Source organism: Ptychodera flava, chromosome 11 (assembly GCF_041260155.1).
Source record: "Ptychodera flava strain L36383 chromosome 11, AS_Pfla_20210202, whole genome shotgun sequence".
Classification (NCBI taxonomy): domain Eukaryota; kingdom Metazoa; phylum Hemichordata; class Enteropneusta; family Ptychoderidae; genus Ptychodera; species Ptychodera flava.
Genome location: NC_091938.1, coordinates 25011047 through 25034971, shown reverse-complemented (window position 1 = coordinate 25034971; position 23925 = coordinate 25011047). Strand labels below are relative to the sequence as shown.

General features: G+C 39.9%; 3 protein-coding genes across 3 annotated transcripts; all 3 read left to right on the top strand.

Annotated features, from left to right (window-relative positions):
- LOC139144436 (integumentary mucin A.1-like) lies at positions 1–339 on the top strand. The gene has a single exon (XM_070715136.1). It carries the CDS (start codon positions 1–3, stop codon positions 337–339), a length of 339 nt encoding a protein of 112 aa, XP_070571237.1.
- LOC139144435 (thioredoxin domain-containing protein 2-like) lies at positions 336–632 on the top strand. The gene has a single exon (XM_070715135.1). It carries the CDS (start codon positions 336–338, stop codon positions 630–632), a length of 297 nt encoding a protein of 98 aa, XP_070571236.1.
- A 19-nt stretch (positions 633–651) lies between these two features.
- Positions 652–23873, top strand: LOC139143904 (uncharacterized). Its single transcript, XM_070714506.1, has 29 exons — positions 652–1964; positions 2616–3023; positions 3906–4301; positions 4971–5381; positions 6049–6474; positions 7103–7513; positions 7741–8163; positions 8634–8897; positions 9319–9585; positions 10120–10395; positions 11361–11630; positions 12203–12484; positions 12997–13127; positions 13593–13700; positions 13931–14000; positions 14551–14703; positions 15217–15448; positions 16040–16110; positions 16840–16945; positions 18071–18196; positions 18740–18821; positions 19023–19113; positions 19731–19798; positions 20423–20557; positions 20758–20880; positions 21062–21210; positions 21954–22083; positions 22709–22823; positions 23227–23873. Exons 1-29 carry the CDS (start codon positions 671–673, stop codon positions 23334–23336), a joined length of 7128 nt encoding a protein of 2375 aa, XP_070570607.1. The 5' UTR covers positions 652–670; the 3' UTR covers positions 23337–23873.
- Positions 23874–23925: the final 52 nt, after the last annotated feature.

Sequence of the window (23925 nt, the reverse complement as noted above, 5' to 3'; positions counted from 1 at the left end):
ATGACATCACAGCCCGCAAGTAGCGTTGTCACCACAGAAGAAGTAACAACCGAACCTGGTAGTACCCATGTAAGTACAGAGGAAATGACATCACAGCCTGCAAGTAGCGTTGTCACAACAGAAGAAGTGACAAGCGAACCTGGTAGTACCCATGTAAGTACACAGGAAATGACATCACAGCCCGCAAGTAGCGTTGTCACGACAGAAGAAGTGACAACCGAACCTGGTAGTACCCATGTAAGTACAGAGGAAATGACATCACAGCCTGCAAGTAGCATTGAAGCGACAGAAGAAGTGACAACCAAACCTGGTAGTACCCATGTAAGTACAGAGGAATGACATCACAGCCTGCAAGTAGCGTTGTCACGACAGAAGAAGTGACAACCGAACCTGGTAGTACCCATGTAAGTACAGAGGAAATGACATCACAGCCCGCAAGTAGCGTTGTCACGACACAAGAAGTGACAAACGAACCTGGTAGTACCCATGTAAGTACAGAGGAAATTACATCACAGCCTGCAAGTAGCATTGCAGCGACAGAAGAAGTGACAACCGAACCTGGTAGTACCCATGTAAGTACAGAGGAAATGACATCACAGCCTGCAAGTAGCGTTGTCACCACAGAAGAGTGACAACCGAACCTGGTAGTACCCATGTAAGTACAGAGGAAATGACATCACAGCCTGCAAGTAGCATTGTCACGACAGAAGAAGTGACAACCGAACCTGGTAGTACCCATGTAAGTACAGAGGAAATGACATCACAGCCTGCAAGTAGCGTTGCCACGATAGAAGAAGTGACAACCGAACCTGGTAGTACCCATGTAAGTACAGAGGAAATGACATCACAACCTCAAAGTACAGTGGATAAAACGCAAGAATTCATGCAACCTATGAGTACGGATGTACTAACAGCGGAAACAACGGCTACAATGGCAAGTACCATCATTACCACAGAGGAAGTGACATCACAACCTCAAAGTACTGCATATGGTACAGATGCCCTCACAAAGCCAGCTAGTGCTGATTTCACTACAGAGGAAATTACAACAAATTTGCCACTTACAATAATTACGTCACAGGAGATGACACAAAGTACTGCAGATACAACAGGGGAATTAACAGAACCTACAACTACTAATGAAGCAACGGGCATGGCGACAAGGTTTGCCAGTACTGTTGTTACATCACAAGAAATGACATCACAACATTCAAGTAGTATTGTTACTGATGAAATAATGGTTCAAGTAGGAAGTACTGATGTAACTACGGATGGAATGACGTCAGAACCGACAAGCAGTGTTGTTACCACTGATGAAATTACATCACAACCTGTAAGTACAATGGTTACAGCAGACGATATGACGTCAGAGGAAGCAAGCACAGTGGAAATATCAAGCACTTTTACTGTGACCGGGGAAATAATATCGCAACCTCAAAGTACTTTAGGTGTAACAACTGAAATGAGCAAATCTTCAAGTACCGAGGTAACTATAACTACTGACGAAATAAGGGAGACATCGGACAGCAGTTTTGTTGCTTCACAGGAAGTAAAGTCGACACCTCCTAACACTGTAGTCACAACAGATGAAATAACATCGATACTGACAAGTGCTGATGTAGCCACAGCCGAGCTGTTTGAAACCAAACAAGAAATGACATCACAGCATGCAGGTACTATGGTAACCACTGAAGAAACAGTGTCACTTACCGCCAGGCCAAAAGGAATTACATCAGAAACGGAGATCACCGTTATTACTACTGAAAGTTTCACTTCAACAGTGGAAGACATGACGACAGAACTTGGCGGCGTCACAATAATAACAGAAGACATATCCACTCAAGCTATCGGTGATATGGCTTCCACAGAGGAAATGACGTCAGAACAAGCTCGTACTACATCCAGCACAGAGGAAGTGACGACAGGATACACCACCATTGAGGTTACCACGGTAGTGATTCCAGGTTCGTGACTTGTTTCTTGCACTTCCTGTCATGCTCGTTGAATATACTTCCCTGTTGTAGTTATGATATAGAGTGATGCAGTTTAATAATAATTACTTTGATTTCGACCAGAATGCTTACTAGTTGTAGCGTATTGTCACGCAACAAGGTGCATTAAAAACGTTGGGTAAACTCATGCAAAATGTTAGGTATAACGCTTGCTCAAAGAGGGGAACCTCAATGCACTTGGGAACCACGAGATCTCGGAAATTGTTGCTCAGAATGATGTTGATGCGTATTTCCAATTACTATTTCACTGTTCCTTCAAAATCACAGCAGTCTCAGTGTACATGACGGTCAGTCCCTAAGTATTAATTAACTACTGGCTTTACTGGAAACACACCCTTCTAAAACAGAATAAATGCAGGATTTTCCGAGAAATGCGTTATAATAAATTAAATTAAAAAAAATAATCTGATGGTAATTTTTGCTCTGAATTGTTATCATTGTGTCTGCGTATCCTCATAGGAGAAAATGCGTTATGTTGTTCCAATAACAACTACATGTATAAATTGTTTCACGCAGTTGCCCATTTATGATACTGTTAATTGATTTAAATCGAATTTAGCAAAGTGTGGTAAATATGATAAATATTATTAATTTCATTGACAGATGTAGAAATCAGTTCAGTTTCCCTCTCACTTGATCCCGGATTCACTCTCCGGGAATGGTCCGATCCAGTTCGCATGGATTTTGATCTAACCGCTGCCCTGCATCCCAATACGTCTGCGGTACATGGTTCTGGCCTGTGGCAACTTTTCGTTTCCCTCTCGGATACCCCTGAACCGTCGAACAAGACGTATCTGGCACCTGTTGATGTCAGCCCTGAACAACGTGACCAAAGCGGTATTCCTGGCGGGGAGTTGCTTTTCAACGGCTCGCACGTCTCCCTTGACTTGAGGGGACTGATATGTCCTGAAATGACCCACGTGTGCGTCGAGATACAGAGGGATGCCAGCAGTGAGGTAACATTTTCCGTTGGCGGGGAGAGAGCAGCGTGTTTAGCCGTGCCTTGTAGAGGTAAGTATACCCTTCTCTGGACCGTTCATTCCACTTTAAATTCATCTAAACCATCAATGGTAAAAGTATAATACCACAGGGAACCCAGAAAATCTGGTTGTTGTTGTTTTTGTTGTTTGTACTGTTGTTTATGTTTACATTATTTGTGTTGTTGACCAATAAAATTAAGCGAACATATCTACTGTGTTGTTGTGTCAAACGTAATATAGATGTCATCAGAAACACTACAAGTACAATATCATTATTTGACCCGATGCAATTCTCTCCCAAAGTACACTTTCTCTTTTATACGTTTGGAGAGAGTTTCACTGGGTCAAATAATGATCGCGTCCTTGTAGTGTTTTTATATGACATCTACATTACGTTTGAAACAACAACAACACAAAAGTTATCTTCGCTGAATTTTATAGGTCAACAACAACTAATACAGATAAACAACAATACAACCAAAAACAACAACAACCAGATTTCTGGGTTCCCTATGATAAAAGCATCACCATTAGAACAAAGTGTAATCTGATAGCAGGGTTTTGACTCTCAGATTTTGCGCCAAACCATTTTTGGCAAAAGCATTCACTTTTGTAGCCGTCCTCCCGATGTTCGGTTCCATCACATGACCTGCAACTATTTCTCTCAACATAAATCCCAATATTCCTTTGGAAGTAGTGGTTTAAAAGCAATTTCAAAGGCCCAGGGCCATTTCACTTTTCCTCGAATAGAAATGTCTTCAAGAGAAAGCTTTTAGCGTTTACTGGTGACGTAGGTGGATGCTTCGCCGGATTATGTTTTCCAAAACAAATATTCTTCGGACTGCGGTCCCTCTACACGAAGCACCGTGTTCAGACTAACTTACTCGGCCAACTATTTCACGACTTTCCGTAGGTGTAGAATTCACAACGAGCGTCCAGTTGGAAACCATCGTCCGAGAAGGTGTCTCCGCTCAGCCAGTCATCTTCAATCTCACCTTGGACCCTGATCCGAGAGCTGGTAGCATCGAAGGTACCGACCTGTTCAAGGTGACGTCATTCTTTAGCCTGTCAAGCGTTGGCTCTCCGACTGAATCAAGTCTAGGGCAAACCGTACACAACGTTACGCACCTTCAGTCACTGTACGCCGGTCTCCCCATGACCTTGGAACTTGTCGGTTCTTTGAACATGACCGACAAAATGTGCAGAGATATTGGACACTTCTGCGTTGCAGTCGAAAAGAATGGAGAAGCGACAGTAAATTTCACCTTTTCTGACGATGTAGTAGTTTGTATACCAGCTATCTGTAAAGGTAGGTTAAATCAACGCCCCTGCCAAAGTCGAGTTACTTTTAGTGTCGAAAGTCGTGATAGGATCGGCGGATATTTCGACAGCTGACAGAATCAAAGTTGTCCTCGTGATTCGCAGTTATTGACATGAACCTGATTCTAATAGTAATGTTGATTTTCCATTGAGGAATTCTTTTGAACATGGATCGTAATCTGTCATTTGTGCTAAATAATAGTTAACACGATTCGAACTAATTTGGATAATTTGATAGTGAACTAAAGTCGGTTTAATCTTCAAATGTAAGCTCATCTGCTTTTTTCTTTAAGCAAATTGAATGCACTTGTTATTATGAGTAATATGTAATATTGCAACATTCAGCTATAGGGCACTCAACACTTTTGAGAAATCTGAAGAATATAAAGATCCAATTCTTCCGAATTAGTTTCAATCGTGTTAGTTCCCGGTTTTATACGGTTACTTCTTTCACTACACTTGCCAATTGTGTCTTTACGACGGTAAAGTTGCAATATTTTTCAGTCTAGACAGTTTTGTAGGACATTTTGGCAGAATCACTTGATAAGCGGGTAAAGTGCAGTTAACCCATATGAAATCTGTAATCCGCCTGTTGTGCTGACATATAACAGAAAATTCATTTCTGAAACAATCACGTACATTTTCTGTTTTTTTAAAGGAGTTGATATTACAGACACAAGACTAGCGCTCAGAGCGGGTAAAGATGTCAACGAACATTCATCGGGTCACCAGTTCAGCATGGATATCACATTGATAGCGAGCGCAGACTTCGGTAACGCCGTCGGAACAAACCTCTGGAACGTCACTGTGTACGTGAGTCCCGTCAACAACGCCACTGAGCTGCGATTCGCCGAAACAGTTGCCGAAATCCCTACAAGCATGCGCAGTTTGAGCCTCCTCGGAGGCAGCAATGCAGTCTTACAGGGCGTCAGCGCCGAAGTTGACCTTACAGAAGTTGACTGCCGGTACCTGAAGTTTGTCTGTGCGGAAGTGTCGCGTGGTTTACTCTCAGTTCCGGAATTTACTCTCAGCGGAAGTTTACAAGAATGTACAGAAATAACATGCAGAGGTGCGTTTCATATTTTTCCTTGTCGTATTTTCATGTCGTTTGTTCAGAGGGACAAGTCATCAATCATTCTCGAAAGATAGAATTAGAAAAACCTGTGAAAACCTTGTTTCTTGCGGCTCTTGGTGTCATCAGAACAAGTGTGTTTGAAATTTTTGAGTGACGATACGATAGCTATATTCAAAACTTTCGCAATTTGGCGGGTAGAATTTATCAGTGCACTGGAAGTTCCCCGAGATAAAATACATTAACTAGTCCAGTAAAACTATTTTCTCGCCACTCTCGAGATCCTCTTACGTTAATCTCGATCAATCTTGGAATTGCAAATTTCTTTAAGACGAAAATATTTTGACTATTCCTGTGATCACAATACACAGACGATGTTTTGCGAACCTTTAAGAGCCGTTTTGCGTTTGGTGTGCAAAATTTATCAATTTAGTTCCCTGAAATAAAATATATTTACTATTCTTGTACAATTTCTAGACCCTAGGAATCTTTACATGTGCCTATTAATTCTCCTGATCAAGAGACACAGACAATGTTTGACTATCTTCGAGAGCAACATGTATTCAATTATTGAACAGAGAAGCTTACATTTCTTTAAAATACTGGGACACGTCAAAAATAGATTACCTTTTCGTTACTATGCATTTCATTGATTATGATACAGGTGTTGAGATCACAAACACGGACATTGAGATAACCCAGGGAGATTCCTTCGTAGAAAGATCGGGACTTCATCAGGTGACCTTCGACCTTACACTTTCATCCAATCCTATCACTGCTAGCATATCAGGTGACCGACTGTGGGAAGTCGATGTTTTTCTCACCGAGGCAGAGTTTGACAGCGAGAATGCAAAAGTCAGTAGTACCCCGGCGCTTGAGCTCGACACAGAGGGCGCAGATCTTTCAGCCGGGATTCCGCTGACGCTGGGTGGGATAGAAGCATTTCTCGACTTCAGTACGATCACATGCAGTGACTCGCTCTACGTTTGTGTCACCTTGTTCCGAGGCAGGAACGCAAGCCCCTATTTTACGCTGACGGGGAATCCAGATTCCGGTATTCTTACGGCATGCCAGCAAGTATCATGTACAGGTAAGGGGACAATGGAGAATCTTCTGAAAAACACATTTATCACTAAAAACCAACTAATTAATCAATCATTCAATCAATCATTCATTCAATCAATCAATCAGTCAATCAATCAATCAATCAATCAATCAATCAATCAATAGATAAATCAATCAATCAACCAATTGAATCAAGCAAGCAAAATAAAATATACAAATGAAACCCCAAAAGATATACTTTTATCGTTGTGTAAAAGTTTAAAGTTTTTCATATACTTTGCAATGAATTTACGATTCTTTCGACATTCAGACGTGATTGGTCATGTGATGACATACTTCTAAAACAGTAAAGATGTTCCATAAAATTATTTGAAAGTTTTAAAATAATAGATCTTCTTTATACGTATTCGAAAATACATATTATCGGTAAATGTATTTTTGATATCACAGTATGCAGAGTTTTGGAATTCTTGACAAACCCTGTCATTGTTGAAGTCAAGAAACGTACGATTAGAAACAATTTTCCAGTTTATTGAATTCAAATATCTAGTGATTTATCGTACACCTTGGAGTTTCTCAGACTTATAATCAACATGGAACTTTTTGTGCCATTCTCTATTCAAATACTAATTATCAAACCTTGTTCTCCCAAGGCCTGATTGTGACAGCCACCAAGATATATCTTGCCCCAGAAGTGTACGTTCTAGAGTATACTGACAGCCAGGCCGTTAACTTTGACGTCACGCTATCAGGATCTCAAGAGGGCGCGAGCATTACCGGCTCAGATTTGTGGAGTTTAACAGCTCAAGTGATCGCCTACGACGGAACTCTACTGGACCAGAGTATCGGAATGATCCCTGCGGATCAGACCAATTCAACACTGGCCGCTGGGGGCGATCTGACACTTTCCAACATCGAGACACTTGTCTCACTCGGAAATGAAAAGTGTTCGCACATTGCTGAAGTTTGCGTCATTGTTGCGAAAAACAGCATTGCAGAACCTGATTACACTTTGGAAGTTGAAGAGTCTATGCTCAGAAACTGCACTGATGTTTCCTGCCGAGGTAAGAGAGAGAGAGAGAGAGAGAGAGAGAGAGAGAGAGAGAGAGAGAGAGAGAGAGAGAGAGAGAGAGAGAGAGAGAGAGACTCGTATCGTGCTAACACCTGTTAAACACCTTCAGCAACAATAGGACAGGCTAAGTTGTTCTCTGAAAAGAAGATACATTGATTCGTCCGAGAATCATGTTGATTTTGTTTATGCATTGTTGTTTACTTTCTATTTCGTTATTAGGAGTTCTAGTAACACAAGTTGTACCAACGATTGCCATCGGAAATGTAATTGCTGAAGGCGACACCGATCACAGCATTACCGTTGACGTCACGATGACGTCATCTCCACTAGGGACGGGGAGAACTGGGTCTGGAAGCTGGCGTTTCGTAATCTTCCTAACAAACAATGTCAACTCAGGGGACAAACTGGTCCAGGTAGCTCCAGCTATAACCGCGGAACAGGCTGAGACTGAACTAGCTTCGGGCGGATCGGCAAGCATCGTCGGTCTTCGGGCCGACTTCGACACGTCGTCTTTGCGATGTACCGACTATAGTCATATCTGTGTCACTTTGAACAAAGGAATCCGACCAAATCCAGACTTCACACTCTCTGGAACACCAGATAACGATGCTTTCACTGGATGCGTTGAAATCAGCTGTGAAGGTCAGACATACATAATTTTTTGCCATCAAAGTTATTCTGAAAATTTCTACGGAGAGGTAAAACTTTCACAAACATTCTCCCTTCTCCATTTTATATTTTGATGTATGTATGTATGTATGTATGTATGTATGTATGTATGTATGTATGTATGTATGTATGTATGTATGTATGTATTATGTATGTATGTATGTATGTATGTATGTATGTATGTATGTATGTATGTATGTAATTATGTATGTATGTATGTATGTATGTATGTATGTATGTATGTATGTATGTATGTATGTATGTATGTATGTACGTATGTATGTATGTATGTATGTATGTATGTATGTATGTATGTATGTATGTATGTATGTATGTATGTATGTATGTATGTATGTATGTTCTGCGTATTTTGCGCCCATTACGTGTCGTGACGTTTACGTCCACACACTTAAAATGCATTTCTCTTTATTTCCTGAATTTAGCGTTGAAATTCGACTCCACTGTGACTGCACTGAATACGACATGGATTGACTTGTCTTGGAACGAGCCTAGTGGTGACTTCAATAATTATTACGTAATCGTTTCACCACGAGATGGTCTATCATCTCCCGTGATACTACCGTCGAATACAACCACTTTCCGTCTGGAAGATTTGACACCAGGACAGGAATATAGAATTGAGATAAACATTGCGGAGGACGGCTCCCTTAAAGGCACCCAAGGAGAGATTTTGTCTCAACGAACAGGTCGGTGATATTAGAAATATGAAATGTTTGGTTCAAAAAGTTTCGTAAGAGCTTAGTCCGCTGCCTAGTTCTTCAGCACACTCTCTGTCAGCATTCGTTACTTGGTGTTGAATCAAACCAACGAGAGAAATACATACAAATTACAGCTTAATGGAGATTTAATATTTCGAGTTTTCTTTCCAATGCTAAATGGGTCAGTGAATATTTTGTTGATTAAAAGATGAAGTAAAAGACAAACGTAACACAGAAGAAATAACATGAGGGTTAGAAAGAAAGTTAAAATAATTATACGGCCATGTCTCCTACTAATGGAAAAAATAAACCAAAACACAAAACAAAACAAAAAACAAACTGATGCATATTAAGAAGTGTGTCTTTTTTCATTTTTTGCAACCATGAACCTTTTCTTTTTTCGATGCAGTCCCTGAAGCGGTGACAGAATTTAGCGTTACCGCTGTTGCCTCAACCTCCATCGACGTCAGTTGGGCAAATCCAGGCGGTGTCTTCTCTCAGTACGACATCACCTTTGATCCTGTCCACGGGTCAACGCCTGGAACGTTCGTACTTCCAGCCGATCAAGACTCTTTCTCGTTCCAAGGCCTCACACCGATGACGGAGTACACAGTAACCATAGCAACCATTTCGGGGAGTTTGAGGAGCGAGACAATTACAACGAAAGCCGTAACCGGTTAGTCAAATCTTTCTTTGAATCCGCGCATAGTCATCAATCTCTGGTTCTCACCTTGATTGGTGTCGAATTGCTCATCCTTTGTTTGTTGGAGAGGGCGCCGTCTGGTGTTACAACTGCCGCTATGCAAGTGTTGTGGGCTTGCAAATCTGGCATGCTACCTTCAGCGCTCTCTGTTGCTACTGAAAATCCTTGTCAGCGTTATTTAAAGTTTAAAGTTTGTCATTATTCGAACTGGTTTGTACGGACGGTTAACTTCTAGGTATATGCAAGGAACTGACCAATAAAGATGGTGAAAATTCAAACCTACCCCGTGGATAGCGGAGACTGTGCCCGTGTCAATGGATAACCACCTTCTCTGCTTTGCATTTCATGTAATTTGGGTAGTGTGCATTCATATTATCATATGGCCATATTCGCCATTCCTAAAGACATTTTGGGCACACACTCACACAATGGAACCAAATGATTCAGTGTCAAAACGTCCATTCAGGTAGCCTGAGCATGGTCTTGTATATCTGCTTGAATATGCAGATTCCATCCGCCCAACAATACAAGTGACGTCATTCTCCACAAGCGCCATCACCGTAGGGATAGCAGTAAATGACCTCATAACCCATGGCAACATTGAGCTGTCCTACTTCCCAACTGACGCACTACCCAATCCCATCGAACTCAACATCAATGCGTCGGAGTACACGATAGCGAATCTGGTCGCAGGCAGGCGGTACAGTATTCAGGCGAAGATCGTTGCCGACGTTGGGGGCGCACAGGTGTCAAGCACCTCGGCCACCGCTTCTCAGCGGACAGGTATGGGATGAAGCCAACTTATTACATTACCAGTAGTGCACATGTGCATTTTGAATCTTTGCTTCATGTGACTTATATGTCAATTAAAGTGCAGGTTGAATCTTTTGCTTCATGTGTATGAAACATCGTTAAATTTTGTCAAGGCCACAGTAAATAAATTCGTCAACGACAACATATGGAAAATACGAGAATTTTAGAATACCAGGCCGCTCGACGACGGGCTATCATGTACGATGCTCTAGTAGAGGGACAGTAGCTGTAACTTTTAATGATTGCAGCTATTTATGGTAGTATTGTCGACTACAGTTTTCTCTTGTACTCCCCAAAGCTTGTCAAATCGGTGTATACATGTGTAAACTGCATTGTTATTGTTTAAAAGTGAAATTTGATCAGGACTAGAATTCTATGTATAAATTAACAGTACATATTACACATGTAGACGCTGTGTTTATAAGCTAAATAGTAGGTATTTCATCATGCTTAAAGAGGGAAAACAAGAACTGGCATGTTGACAAGCAAAACAAAAAGAGTAAAATCAGTAGTTACAGCCACCCGGTCTTTTAAAGGGACACAGTCGTCGGAACTGCGCCTGTGCGAGTTTTTGTTTACAAACAATGTATTTCATGCCTGATATCAAGAGGCACCTCATCATCATAGTTGCAACTTTTAAATTATACGATGAAGATTACGACAGACATGTTCAACTTTCATCAATCACCATCGTACCTTGGATACAGTGTTTACATTGGTCGTATGGGTCCCATACGACCTTTGAGCGCAGTTCCGACGACTGCACCCCTTTAATGAATGTTGGGGCTAATATTTTCATCAAAATGCTTTGATGAAAAGCATTTTGCTTTCTCTTATTCCTGTTTCTTGTATTTAGATGCAACTATCAATTATCATGAAATTCAGTAAATTTTCTGAAACTCTCTGATAAACATTTCCGTTTTTTGTCATTTCAGAGCCGGATTCACCCGGTGCGCTTAACCTAACCGAGGCCACTGAGAACTCTATCGCCATTGCTTGGGGTCCGACCAGTGGCGACTATGATTACCATAGGGTATTTGTCTCTCCAACCCCACTCAACGTCCAGCTACCGATTTGGGTGCCATTCGGTAGTCCCGAAGAGACCCGAGTAACCGGTCTGAACTCTGCGACGACATATACATTCACTGTAGCAACGGAAAGTGGAGGACTAATCAGTACATCCGTATCTGCAACGTTTAATACAGGTTGGGAAACAATTCTTCATCACTGAAATTGATTTGTTTTTCAAAGATTTAATTTTTGTTTCACTGCTCATATTTGATCCAGTAGCGTATATTAGCGATACCGTTCTGTATTTTATTTTCTTATAAACGATCGTGAGTCATCGATAGAAAAACTTCACCATAATATCTTGAGACACAAAATGTCGCCCTCTGGAGCTGATACACGAGACGGGGTAGGAATCTTCGTCGAAAATTTGCCATGCCTCATTTCAAGGTTCTTCAAGCCCACTGTGCGATCTGTCAACCGTTAAAAAGAATCTGGTAGTTGGGGAAAAGGCGAGTTAAAGATATACTGTCACCTGTTCCAATTTTGCCACAGTTACCATGGAAGAGAAAATCTAACCAATCACAGATTTTAAGCGGGTGGCCGCTTTTTAAAACAGCGCCCTCACATGGGCATTTTGAATACCAAGGAACGCCCATTTGACCATATATGGGCATATTTAGATTACAGGTGACTGTCATGGGCGAATGCTTGGAAATGCAGGTAGATATTATTAATGAGTTACCTTACAATACCTATTTCGTTTCAGTACCTGCACCGCCTGGCCCTCTATCGTCCGGTGAAGTGACCTCGCGAAGCATAAGCGTCTTTTGGAGTGCTGCACCCGGCGGGCTTACCTTAGCCTATGTCGTAACTTATGCACCGACTTACGAGGGCATCACGGCACAGTCTCCGAGCGTCACGACCAACGACACAAACTTTGCCGCGACGGGTCTGAGTCCGTATACACTTTACACGTTCTCAGTCCGAACGGTGCTGGGGGTCTTAATCAGCAGAGAAGTGAGAATCGTGCTGAGGACGCTGCCAGACGGTACGTAACTATGGAATTTTCCCATTTAACCCCCCCAAAACCAAACAAACCCCCCCAAAAAAACCAGCAAAAACAACACATTATTCCAAATGGATTTGAGCAAGCACTTCAACCTTCCTACATCAAGGGAAAAGGATATTCCTCGGTAACAAGTGATTAACCCTTTGAGTGCTGTAATTTTTCGCACCAAAATTTAAGTGCAACATTTTAACAATTTTTATGAATTTTTCGGCAATTTGTTTGATAATTTTGGACCAAATGGATATCACATTTAATTTGCTACAGATTTTTATCAAAATTTTGGCAAAAATCTGAAAATTTGACTTGGGTACATAAAGGCGACAAAAGTTGACTTTGGCGCTCAAAGGGTTAATCGGCCAACTACGGCAATATTCAGTACCGCTTCATGGCTACAATATCCACAGTTTTAGCTCATAGACCGTCATTCCTCCATGAACTACATCCAGCTCACATTGTAAAGTAGCAATTCACCATCTGAAATCTCTTAACAGTTCCATCCGCCGTGTCGGTGTTCAACATTACCATCGATTCGCCGTATCAGGCAACCTTCAGCATCGGGCTACCGGACGAGCCGAGTGGCGTCATCAGCCTGTATGTGCTGACGGTGACAGGTTCAAAAGGGGTAAGAGAAAAATTATGAAACTAGGATAAAAGTTCATTATGTAGCTATCCTATCCGTGAAATTTAAATATTGCGAAAAATTTCCCATCTATCATTGATTTGAATGAAAGCAGTTCGAGCGAGCTTCTTGTCTCCTTTTTTGTTGGTGATCATTGAATGAAACTTGGCACCTGTGGCATGCCATTACCCCATAAAGCGGTTTGTTTGGACAAAACTATGAAGTGAGCCAAGGGCTTTGCTTGTAGGGCTTATAATTTGCAGAATATACATATACTGTAGTTTTTCATCGATGGTTCATAGATATTGCATCCATATTTTCTGAGTTCAAGTTAATCCTTTCTCTACCATGGTTTGGCCCAAATTCCTTGTTATCAAAGTGCTCCCGTTGACAGGGAATGAGGAGTGCACAGGTTTAATTATCTATGCAACAATCACCAACAACACGTGATATTTTGTCGTTGTACAGGGCGAGGCTAATAATACACTGACGATTGAAATAGAACCCAGCCTATCTGGTGACGTCACAGTATACCAGACAGACCAACTCACCGCTGGATTCACCTACAATGTCGTGGTAAGTCCGACAACGACAAGGTAAATAAAGCGATCGTAGAGATAACACGTTTTTAGAAAATGTCGGCAAACAAAAGATTGACAAATATCTGTTTTGTTTGATGGAAAAGGTAAATATTATAATGGCTGTGAGATAAACATCGTGTTTATGAAGTTTTTGAGAAAGGTAAAGAAGCAGAGAGCGGGTCCATATGAACTCCTTTGCTGATTTCATTTGTTATTCCACGACAGGTACAAGCACAAAATGCGGAAGGCCTTGGACCTGGTTTGAGGAGCGGTGTCTTTACCATGCCGATTTACGGTAAGTTGCAGTATTAAAGTTGTATCCGTTTCGCTGTAAGGACAAATCAAGATATGTGCATTTCCTGCGGCATGTCTCCAACCAATGCTTACGTTTCCTTTTTAGTTATTTTTCTTGGCGCGCTGTGACCACACAAATCGTCAAAATATAGCCAATCGCTGTCAGGCTTTGAAAATGTGAAAGTTTGCTATCTGAGGGTTGAAATTAGTGTGATCGATCATCCATGAATCAATCCATCCATCAATCAATCAAACAATCGAGAAATTTGAAAAGCGCTATATCAAATCCGAGGTAAATTATCTAGGTTGCTGAAAAGGAAACTATAATGATAACTTTTATAATTGTATTTATGAGAGTTACTTAACCCCGATCCCATTGTAGACCGATCCTATACAGAGAAGCCGTCCATGCAAAATGATCATACCCAAAAACAAATAATTTAATAGCGACCTAATTGATTTGTTCATGGTCTGAGTGTTAGATATCATCGATTCTTCATCGTTATGAAATTTTGACAAGACTGATTTTTTGTTCGTTTTCTTTTCTCCAGCACCACCGCCACCCGACGAATCACAGGTCAGTGAAGCGTCTCGATTCCTCGAATCGTCATCCTCTTCTATTCGTATTCAAATAACTGATGACATATTCGATAACCGAAATGGTGAGGTCACCAGTTATGTTGTCTTGGTAACGGAGGATGGAGGTAAGTAGCCCGCGAGTCCGTCATGAATAGGCAAGCTAAACGTGAATTCCAATCTGCACTTAAATAGTGCATGCTCGCTTTTGTAACTCACATTCAAATTATTGTACCCGAAGTTGACCAATCGACTGTCCGGAAATTTACGATGCATTAAGCGCTCTGTTGTCACATAAATTGTCACAGAAAAAAACGTTTCTACAAGACATGGCGTACTTTCGCTGTTCTAGCCTGCACCTGGACTAAATGAACATATCACCGTCTTGTTCTTGTGAAAATTAAAATGTGATTTTACCCATGGAGTTTAGAGGTTATTTTGAATTTCAAAGTCGCTAAATTTTATTTAATTCGTTTCTCTAAGATTAAATCTGCAAGATAGGCCCCTGGTTTTGTCCCTGATTATGAAATAGAATGATTTAATATTTACTTTGGGAAAATTTGAAGAAATGTTGCAAATCTTTAGCTCGACGCGCGTACTGCCTTAAAGTTTCTTCAATTACACGGCGTTTAATTTACTAGGCGAGAACCAGGCGGTGCCAGCCAATCCGCTGACATATAACGATGTCAAAGACTTGGATGTCTGGCCTCCGTACCAGACCAGCGCTCCATTTAATCCATTCGGCAGTTCGGAGTCCAAGAAAAGACGAAGAAGAGAAGTCACTCAAGTGTCGTATTACGTCATCGGGAGTGAAGACTGTCGTGAGGGGCAGACGTATTGCAATGGACCTTTAAGGCCAAGTTCAAAATACAGGTGTGTAACTGCGCACTCTCGTACCTTGCTTATCTTTCAGAGACAAAGAGTCAATTGACAGCAATATTACTATGCATACCTGTAACCTATAAGAATCGTGCTCGATGCATTTGCTTTCTCAACTTCGTGTTTCTTTCACTCTAGATTCAGAGATACTGTTTTGATCTTAAGGCCAGAGTAATTAAATTATTTCTTTTGCGTGCACTCAGAATCTTGAAAGGCTAGTGGTTTAAAAAACAGGACAAGTTAGATACGCAAGTTGCACATTTACTTGATTGTTTCCAGGTAATATGAGTATGCATTCGACAACCAAAGCCGCAGAACTTCTTTTTCGCGTCCATGATTGACAGTACTTTACAATGATACATTTTACAAAATGTTTAATACGAAGTTTTGTATACAGAAAAGTTACACGGGAAAGTCATATTCAAATTTACACTAAAAAAAAACAGGGACGCAAAACAAAGAATTTAATTACCATCATTCGACCCTTCGACCTACGTAGTAATAACTTCTCGTCATCAGAAGAGAAATTGCACAACCACTTAACATATTTAATCTCGTTTTGGTCGCTTTGTGTTTGATATGTAGGTATGCATTCCGTGGTTTTAACGAGCTCGGTGACTACACGGATACCCCGTGGTCTTCTCCTCAAGAAACTGGTAAGTGAAAGTGACGGTGAATTATGTTCAGAGTGGCAGTGAGAAAATTAAAATCTCTCGCATCGATACAGTGTGAATTCAGTCTTTGCTAGTTAATTATTTCTTCAGCGTCAATAAACGGAAATGCGCGGTACCATGCGGAAGGCACAATAATAATGATATGATAACTGTTATGACGTGTCAAGATTTTGTGAAATTAACACTCTTACACGATCTGTGATGCGAAAACAGAACAGAAATATTTGGTGTTTACAGGACATTTTTAGCATATCGATCTTGAAAGGCCATGCAAAATAAATGAACAAATCATAATAAATAAATAAATAAATAAATAAATAAATAAATAAATAAAATCAAACTAGAAAGATCAAATCACAAAGAACGATATTTTTGTAACAGGCCATAGTCAAGCGATATTCTTATTTTTGTTACTGCAAAAATAGCAATAATTGCGGTTGTTGTCTGAGGTTTTTGCGAAAGCTTATATCAACACGATTTTAACTAATTTTGGAGAATATGATATTGTAGCAATGTTGATTTAACATCAGCAAATTTAAGCTCAGTACATTAAATTCTTCTTTTTGCAATTCACTTTTTTATGGGTAATTCGTAATATTGTAACTTTCAGCTAGTGGGCACCTAATACTATTGATAACTATGAACAATTAAAAGACCCCATTCTTCCAAATTAGTTCCAATCGTGTTAATCTCCTTTTCTGCTTTCTACAGGTATTGATCCACTCTGGATATTGTATGCTGTCGTTGGGGGCGTCGTCGCCATTGGAGTCATTCTAGCAGTATGCTTGTGTTGCTATCGATATGCAAACAGGACAACGTAAGTTGTTTTATGTCGTGAAATTTGAGCTTGTTTCCCCTTCATATTTTTTCCGCTAGGATATTGACAGCACATGAAAAAACAATTTACCTACGAAAATGATCACAATCGGTTGTAGCTATTTATGTTATGTCAATTATTTCTTGTCTGTTTGTAAAAGAAGCGATCTGGTTCTATTTCCAAAATCGTGATGCTTAGTATTAAAATCGTCAACACAGCCTGTATGAGTTGAATGTCCAATATCGTTATTAACCCTTTGAGTGCTGTAATTGTTCCAACCAAAATTTTAGTGCAACTTTTTCACAAATTTTTATGAATCTTCTGTAATTTATTGATAGTTTTGGACCATATGGACATAACATTTCATTGGCTACGGTTTGTTATCAAAATTTTGACAAAAATCTTAAAAAAATTAACTGAACTATATTTTCTTAAGGAGACAAAAATTGACTTTTGCGCTCAAAGGGTTAACAGCTGAATTTTAGTCCGAACTACAAATCATTCGTCAATGATAACATCGCATATTGTACACAAATGACCCCCACAAGTGGTAGACCAAAAATGTAAAAGTTTAAGAGTCTGAATGTCGGTTCCCGAGGCGCATTCCGCCCTAAAAGCTAGAGTCTCCCGTTGGCTTTTGTGGCAGCAATTATTCTAGTGACGTTGATCAAAGAGAAAAAGAGATTGACAGAGGGATGTACGCTTACGCGCGGAAACGGACAATATAAAATGCAGAAATAAACAACAGAAAAAAAAGAGCATTAGCACGGAATTTAAAAAGAAATGTCATGTAATTAATCAGAGGTACACATTACACACATTCGCCACCTCTGTCTCTCTGTCTCTGTCTACCTGTCTCTCAGTGAACATGTCAATTTTTACAGTGTCTTTGTTCAATACTGATAGCAAAACATCTTCTACTATGATGATCTCTAGTAGGTTATATCATACGAAAAAAGTTACCAATTATTTTCTTACTCCTTCCCAAAACACAGCACAATAGCTCTCTGCAAAAAAAGCGACGAGTCAGTACGAAAGGGCGACTAATTTGTATCGCTGTACCTCTAAGTAAACGTCTGGACTTCATAGGTACTCATCACTGCCATTGTGATTTGTTTCTCACAGGAAAGGTCCACCCCCACCTTACTCTGTCAATGGCTATGTCAACGATGGCTTCCTTCCTGTAAGCGATCTCACGAAGAGTTCGTCAACGCTGCAGACTCTCTCGATAAAGAGGACAAAAACATCCAGGTCAGTTACGAGAATCAGGAAGACGTGTAATATTGATTATAAGTCTATTCGTTTATCCTCTTTAAGATTTTTTCGTGTGGCAAAGTTAGCGAACATTGAAAGAACAGATCTACCATAAAGCGATTATACCTGTAACAATTGTTTTCGAATACAGGTACATTTCTACTTCTTCTCCCGAGAGTACGTTGTTATAAAAAGTGTTATGTTTTTACAATAGGGTACAAAACAACTAAAAATACAACAGATATTACAGCCAATTGAACTTCAACTTGCACAGTACAAAATAATCGTTGATAGAGTGTGCACATGTTTTTTCTCGCATTTACACATGTAGCATGACATATACATACATACATACATACATACATACATACATACATACATACATACATACATACATACATACATACATATACATACCTACCTACCTACCTACCTACCGATAAACCAACACACCGATGAGGGCGTACACAATAACGAAAACATTAAACTACAACGCCGTTCATTCATACAGTATCTATACTCCCATTCTACTTATTTCAGACCGATTCCGTTGACGGTGTTCAGAGAATATGTCAAACTACAAAGTGACGATCATCGCAAGGGATTCGAGGACGAGTATGACGTAAGTAGCACTCTGATGGAGACTTAAAAAAGAAATGTCTTCATATTTCGTAAATTATCTGGCTCACTTAATGAACAGTATACATATTATCTTACACGTGTCATAGACTACAAATTTCGTCAAAATGGCATTTCCCATATCATTGATATCGTTTAGCTTTTAACATTTATTTTCTTATCTTCCGCCATTTTACTTTGACAGGAACTCAGAAGACTGACACGCAACAAGGCGACACACATTGGTCAACTCCTGGAAAACCGACCTAAAAATAGATATGCAAATATTTTACCCTGTGAGTATATAAGCTCATTGCCTTTGGTCCGAATACATCAGAATGGAAACCTTCGGGAAGTATCGAAAAAAATACAAATAGCTCCTAAAGACATCACGTTTCTGTGACGTTGATTTTTCGTGCTTAAAACTATGAATACTGTTGCTTTCTTGTGAAAAAGATAAAGATCTCGTTTATTTAAAGAGACAAAAGCTGCAACTCTCACTAATTTTGGAAGATTCGTACATTCTCTTCTTCTCTCGCAAAAGTATTTTGCGAAACACGATTTTTGGCCTCGCAAACATAGAGTACAAAGTACAATATGCCATGCTACCCCAGTTGTCATCAATAACATCGGACATGACATACAGTGGCATATCGGCATGACTTTTTGAGTGTAACATACAGAAACAGTATTTTACTGATAGAACAAAAATATGAGAATATACAAAAGTTACAGCTCTTGGAACGTCAATGTCTTTCATACTGTACGGTACAAGCCTGCCGGTGCATGCTTGGTACGCAGCATTTCCATAGTTCAAATGAACTTTAGCTAACAACCGAGCAGTTGCTTAGTTTTACTCGTTTAATTTAATTTATGCATATTTATTATGTGATTGATCAAACTTTACTTACAGACGACCACAACAGAGTTAGGTTGAGTGGGCGTGGTCAAGAAGATTATATCAATGCGAGCTATATAGCGGTAAGTCCTATATTAGAAACCGGCATATCACGGTGAAATGGGAGAGTAGAGAGACAGAGGGACGGAAGAACAACTATGCCACAAAGTTTATATGAAAACATCAGTAGATATTAATGGATTTTTACCCAAAATTTTCTGAGAAATGAGGGAGCACTATTTTAGGAATTTTTTTACAGTTTTTTTTTATTTTTTCATACCAGTTTACGTCAACATAAGCTTAGTGTTTCCTTAATTTTAGTTTCCTACAAGTATTTCTACACTCATCTTTATTCGCTGCATGGTAATTTTAATATTTAGGTTCCTACGGAAAAAAACTTCAAATTAACAAAAAATCAATTCCATAAACATCGAGCCGGAAAAGTTCACCCTTCTCTAGGAATTAATGAAATGAAATCGACGCAAAACTCTTATTTTGCACAAAAGCCTGCAAAAGCACGCGCCATTGCAATAATGTCAAAATGAAAAATAATTTATAGTCATTTTTACTTCAAAGCTATGAATTTTAAGTCATTTGTTTTTTATATTTTCTAAGATGTTATCACGCAAATGTGTCACCTATTCGATTCTATGTTACGAATAATACTTTTAAGCTATTGTACGATATACATTTCTTTTCGCTCATAGGGTTCGCACGGGCCGTGTTCATACATAGCGGCGCAGAGCCCACTGGAGGAAACAGTTGACGATTTTTGGAGAATGGTCTGGCAGGAGAAGGTATCCACTATCGTCATGATGACGCAATGCGTCGAAGGGGGAAAGGTAAATAATACAGGCATTCATCTTTACTCCTCCAGATCAGTAACCATATCATTGCACTGTCTTCTGATAGCTTGAAAATCATTGTACGAAACAGAGGGCGCTGCATGGTTGCATAGTTTGTTCCCCGGAATAATATTTTGGTGTACTCACTATCGATGACATGTTAGAAAGACAAATACTCTTTTTCTCTAATCAAACAGGCTAAATGTCACCCATACTGGCCAGCAGATGACACACCCAGAGATTACAGTGGTATCGAAGTACGGGTCACTCTCAAAACTACACTCCCTGAGTGGAAGATGACAGATTTAAGCCTGGAGAAGGCAAGTAAAGTCATAGTCATTTTTCTCTGTAACTCCGACACAATTATCTGTTCTGAAATAATTTTGCTTTTTGCTTTTGTCTATTTATTTCTGTTGTGATTAGGTATAATACGAACTCGTGACACGGTTTACTTTCTAAAACCTTATGCGTACTTATTTTTGTCCTTCTTATTTGCTCCAGAATGGAGAAGTGAGAAGTTTGAGGCAGTTTCAATGCACCTTGTGGCCAATCAGCGGCTCCCCTCACGAAGGCGAGGCTATCATGCGCCTTGTACAGACAGTTCGTTCCCAAATCACTGATGTCAATAGCCCTCTGTTGGTACATTGCAGGTAAGCGTCCAAAGCGATTGATAGTGCATCAGATGTCTTTAAAATTCCATTTTTTTCACAAGTATAAGCATGTCAACGTTTCATTGAACGAAATATTCGACTTTAGACGAGATATAAATATATAACAAAGTGCAACGAAATGTTGTTCGACCGTACCCACAAACACAAACTAGTCAAAGTCTTGAACCCCCGAAGCCTATCTTTCATCTAGAAACTTTCGTTAAAAATGGCGTCAAACTGAAACACGTCTATGTAAATAAGGCAGCTAATAAAACAAAGATTCATTTAATATAACAGCCTTAAAATTCTCTCAATGTAACCTTACCCTATCCAACGACACACCCTTGTTTGAGTCGTCTGCATGTCTTTATGGCCATCGAGAATGTCTTTCACTTGAAAGCCAAGCTAACCTTTAAATAGCGCCTTTCACGGTGACAGGTTTGTTACTAAATATAGCTGCACGCGCGCGACATCAGACACAGCTGCTTGAAATGCGGACAAATTTCATCAATGTTGTATGCGTAGCTATTTTTGCAGTTTGTACTTTGAGTTGTGAATATGTCTTTAGTATTCATTGTTACACTAATAGTCACCTACTAAGATGTATTTTCGTCATTCTTGTATGCGTAATTTGCAAAAGCGTAATCTAAAAATGCGGACAAATATTCATTTTTGCATATTAATGAGAATAGTGACGTCAATTGTGAACAGCCCTATCAATGCCGTGTTTTGTCTCTCTGTAGTGCTGGAGTCGGTCGGACAGCCGTCTTTATCGCATTGGATCGACTTTTGGAGAATCAATCAAGTACTGTAGATATATTTGGTACGGTGGCGAACATGAGACGACAGCGACCAAATATGGTGCTAACACAGGTGAGGCGTCGTCAATACCGAAGATCTTCGCTTGTGCAGCGATACAATGCTTGTTTACAGTGTACTTACGCGCAATAATGTAGTACTTACAGCACCTAGGAATAGAATAACGACCATCCAAGTCGCAAGAAGCTTTTTGGCAAAATTAAGGTCGCCTCTGATTTCAATACAGAGAATTGCCCTTTTTACACTAAAATGTACGGTACATTCTGCTTCTCCCGTGTCTCTCAGTAAAGGCCGCCACGGGACAGTTTGTTACCTTTGTACCTTGTGGGAAAATGATCTTGTTATAAAGGGGTATGATTATCTTATGTACAAGCCATCGGGTGGATTTCGTGACTGTGTTCGAGCAAAATGTAAATGTCTGATCTTGTCCGCGCTTCAGTCGTAAATGAGTGTTGTGAATTTATCTGATATTACTGCCTGTGACATTTGTTACGAGCGAATTGAGAATTTTCGAAAACGATAAATAAATTCGTTCGCCTTTGTCGACGCATATTTGAAATGATGCAAACGGCCGTAAAGTCTATATGATTTCATGTACTTTTCTGTCCTCCAGAGGGACTTAAAGAAAGATAAGCTGTAATTAATCATCGTTGATTTGTTTTCTATTTGATTTTTGCAGAGCCAATACGAATTTTTGTATTACTCATACCTTCAAACATTGAGAGAAGTAGACGTCGATTCAAACTGGAGTTTCAGACGAAAAACCGGCGAGAACTGGACGCTGACGTCACAGTGTAAGTTAATCATGACGTCACGATTTTGACAGTGGACTGAGCATCAACTTATTACAGCTCTGACGTTCACATTATAAAGGCAAACCTGTATGAACATAAATTTCGTGTTTTCATGTTTTCGTAAACGTCAAGGGAACGGTGCCCATTTTGGCAATCTTGAAACTTGTCATACAAATATACTTCTCGCTTGGCTTTGTCATTTATAAATGATAGATGCAAACATACAGTCATAATTTTGTGGACAAAGATACATTATTGAAGCCAATGTCAATTGCAGAATTCCACAGTTCAATCTTCTTGCATCAAAATATTCTTCTCAAATAGCTGCAATTGATTCAGTCAACGCTATCAAAAGAAATCGCATTCGTGAAAAATGACGTCATTTTCACGATTTCATCCTCAGATGCAGATATCTCGAGTACGGGAAGAAGGTCAACAAGAGGGAATGGAAGAGCGCAGGGCACGGTGAATGGAAACGAGCCTGTGTATTTTATTCCTTACGAGTATGCTTAAATCTTGATGCACTTTTCAATTACAAATTAATTGTTGTTCGTGAAACTAGACCATGAATCGATCATGTCAGAGCGCAATCTGTCCTTCAACTGTTCTATAATCGCCGCTGGGGGCGCACTTTGGCACACAACGTCTGCTCTATCACCGAAGTGGTGTGGCGAGGACTGATTAAACACTAGCATTCGGTTCCCGCGCCATGCGGACTGCGCCGAAGGCTGTTGTACTTTGAGCAAATTACTCAAAGAAATGTGTGCTGGAAAATCAGGTGGAAGTAGGTCACTGAAAATTGTCACCACTCAAATTGTCAGGAAAAGCATGCATCGAAACAAATGGTTATACAATGAAGCAATTTGATCATTCATGTTGCCAATCAACAGCGTCAACTTAAACTTTATTTACCCGGGAACATTTCTTTTTCTTTACTATTTTAACAAAAATATTTAAACATAATTTATTAAAAACTATACGTCTGGAAGTTTTGTTTTTAAAAGATGTAAGCTTAATAAAGTGGATAACTCTTGGCCCTTCTAAACTTGACTGTTGACTGTAAGTTTTATTTGTCTAAAGTAGAATATGCCTCGGGGAGGAC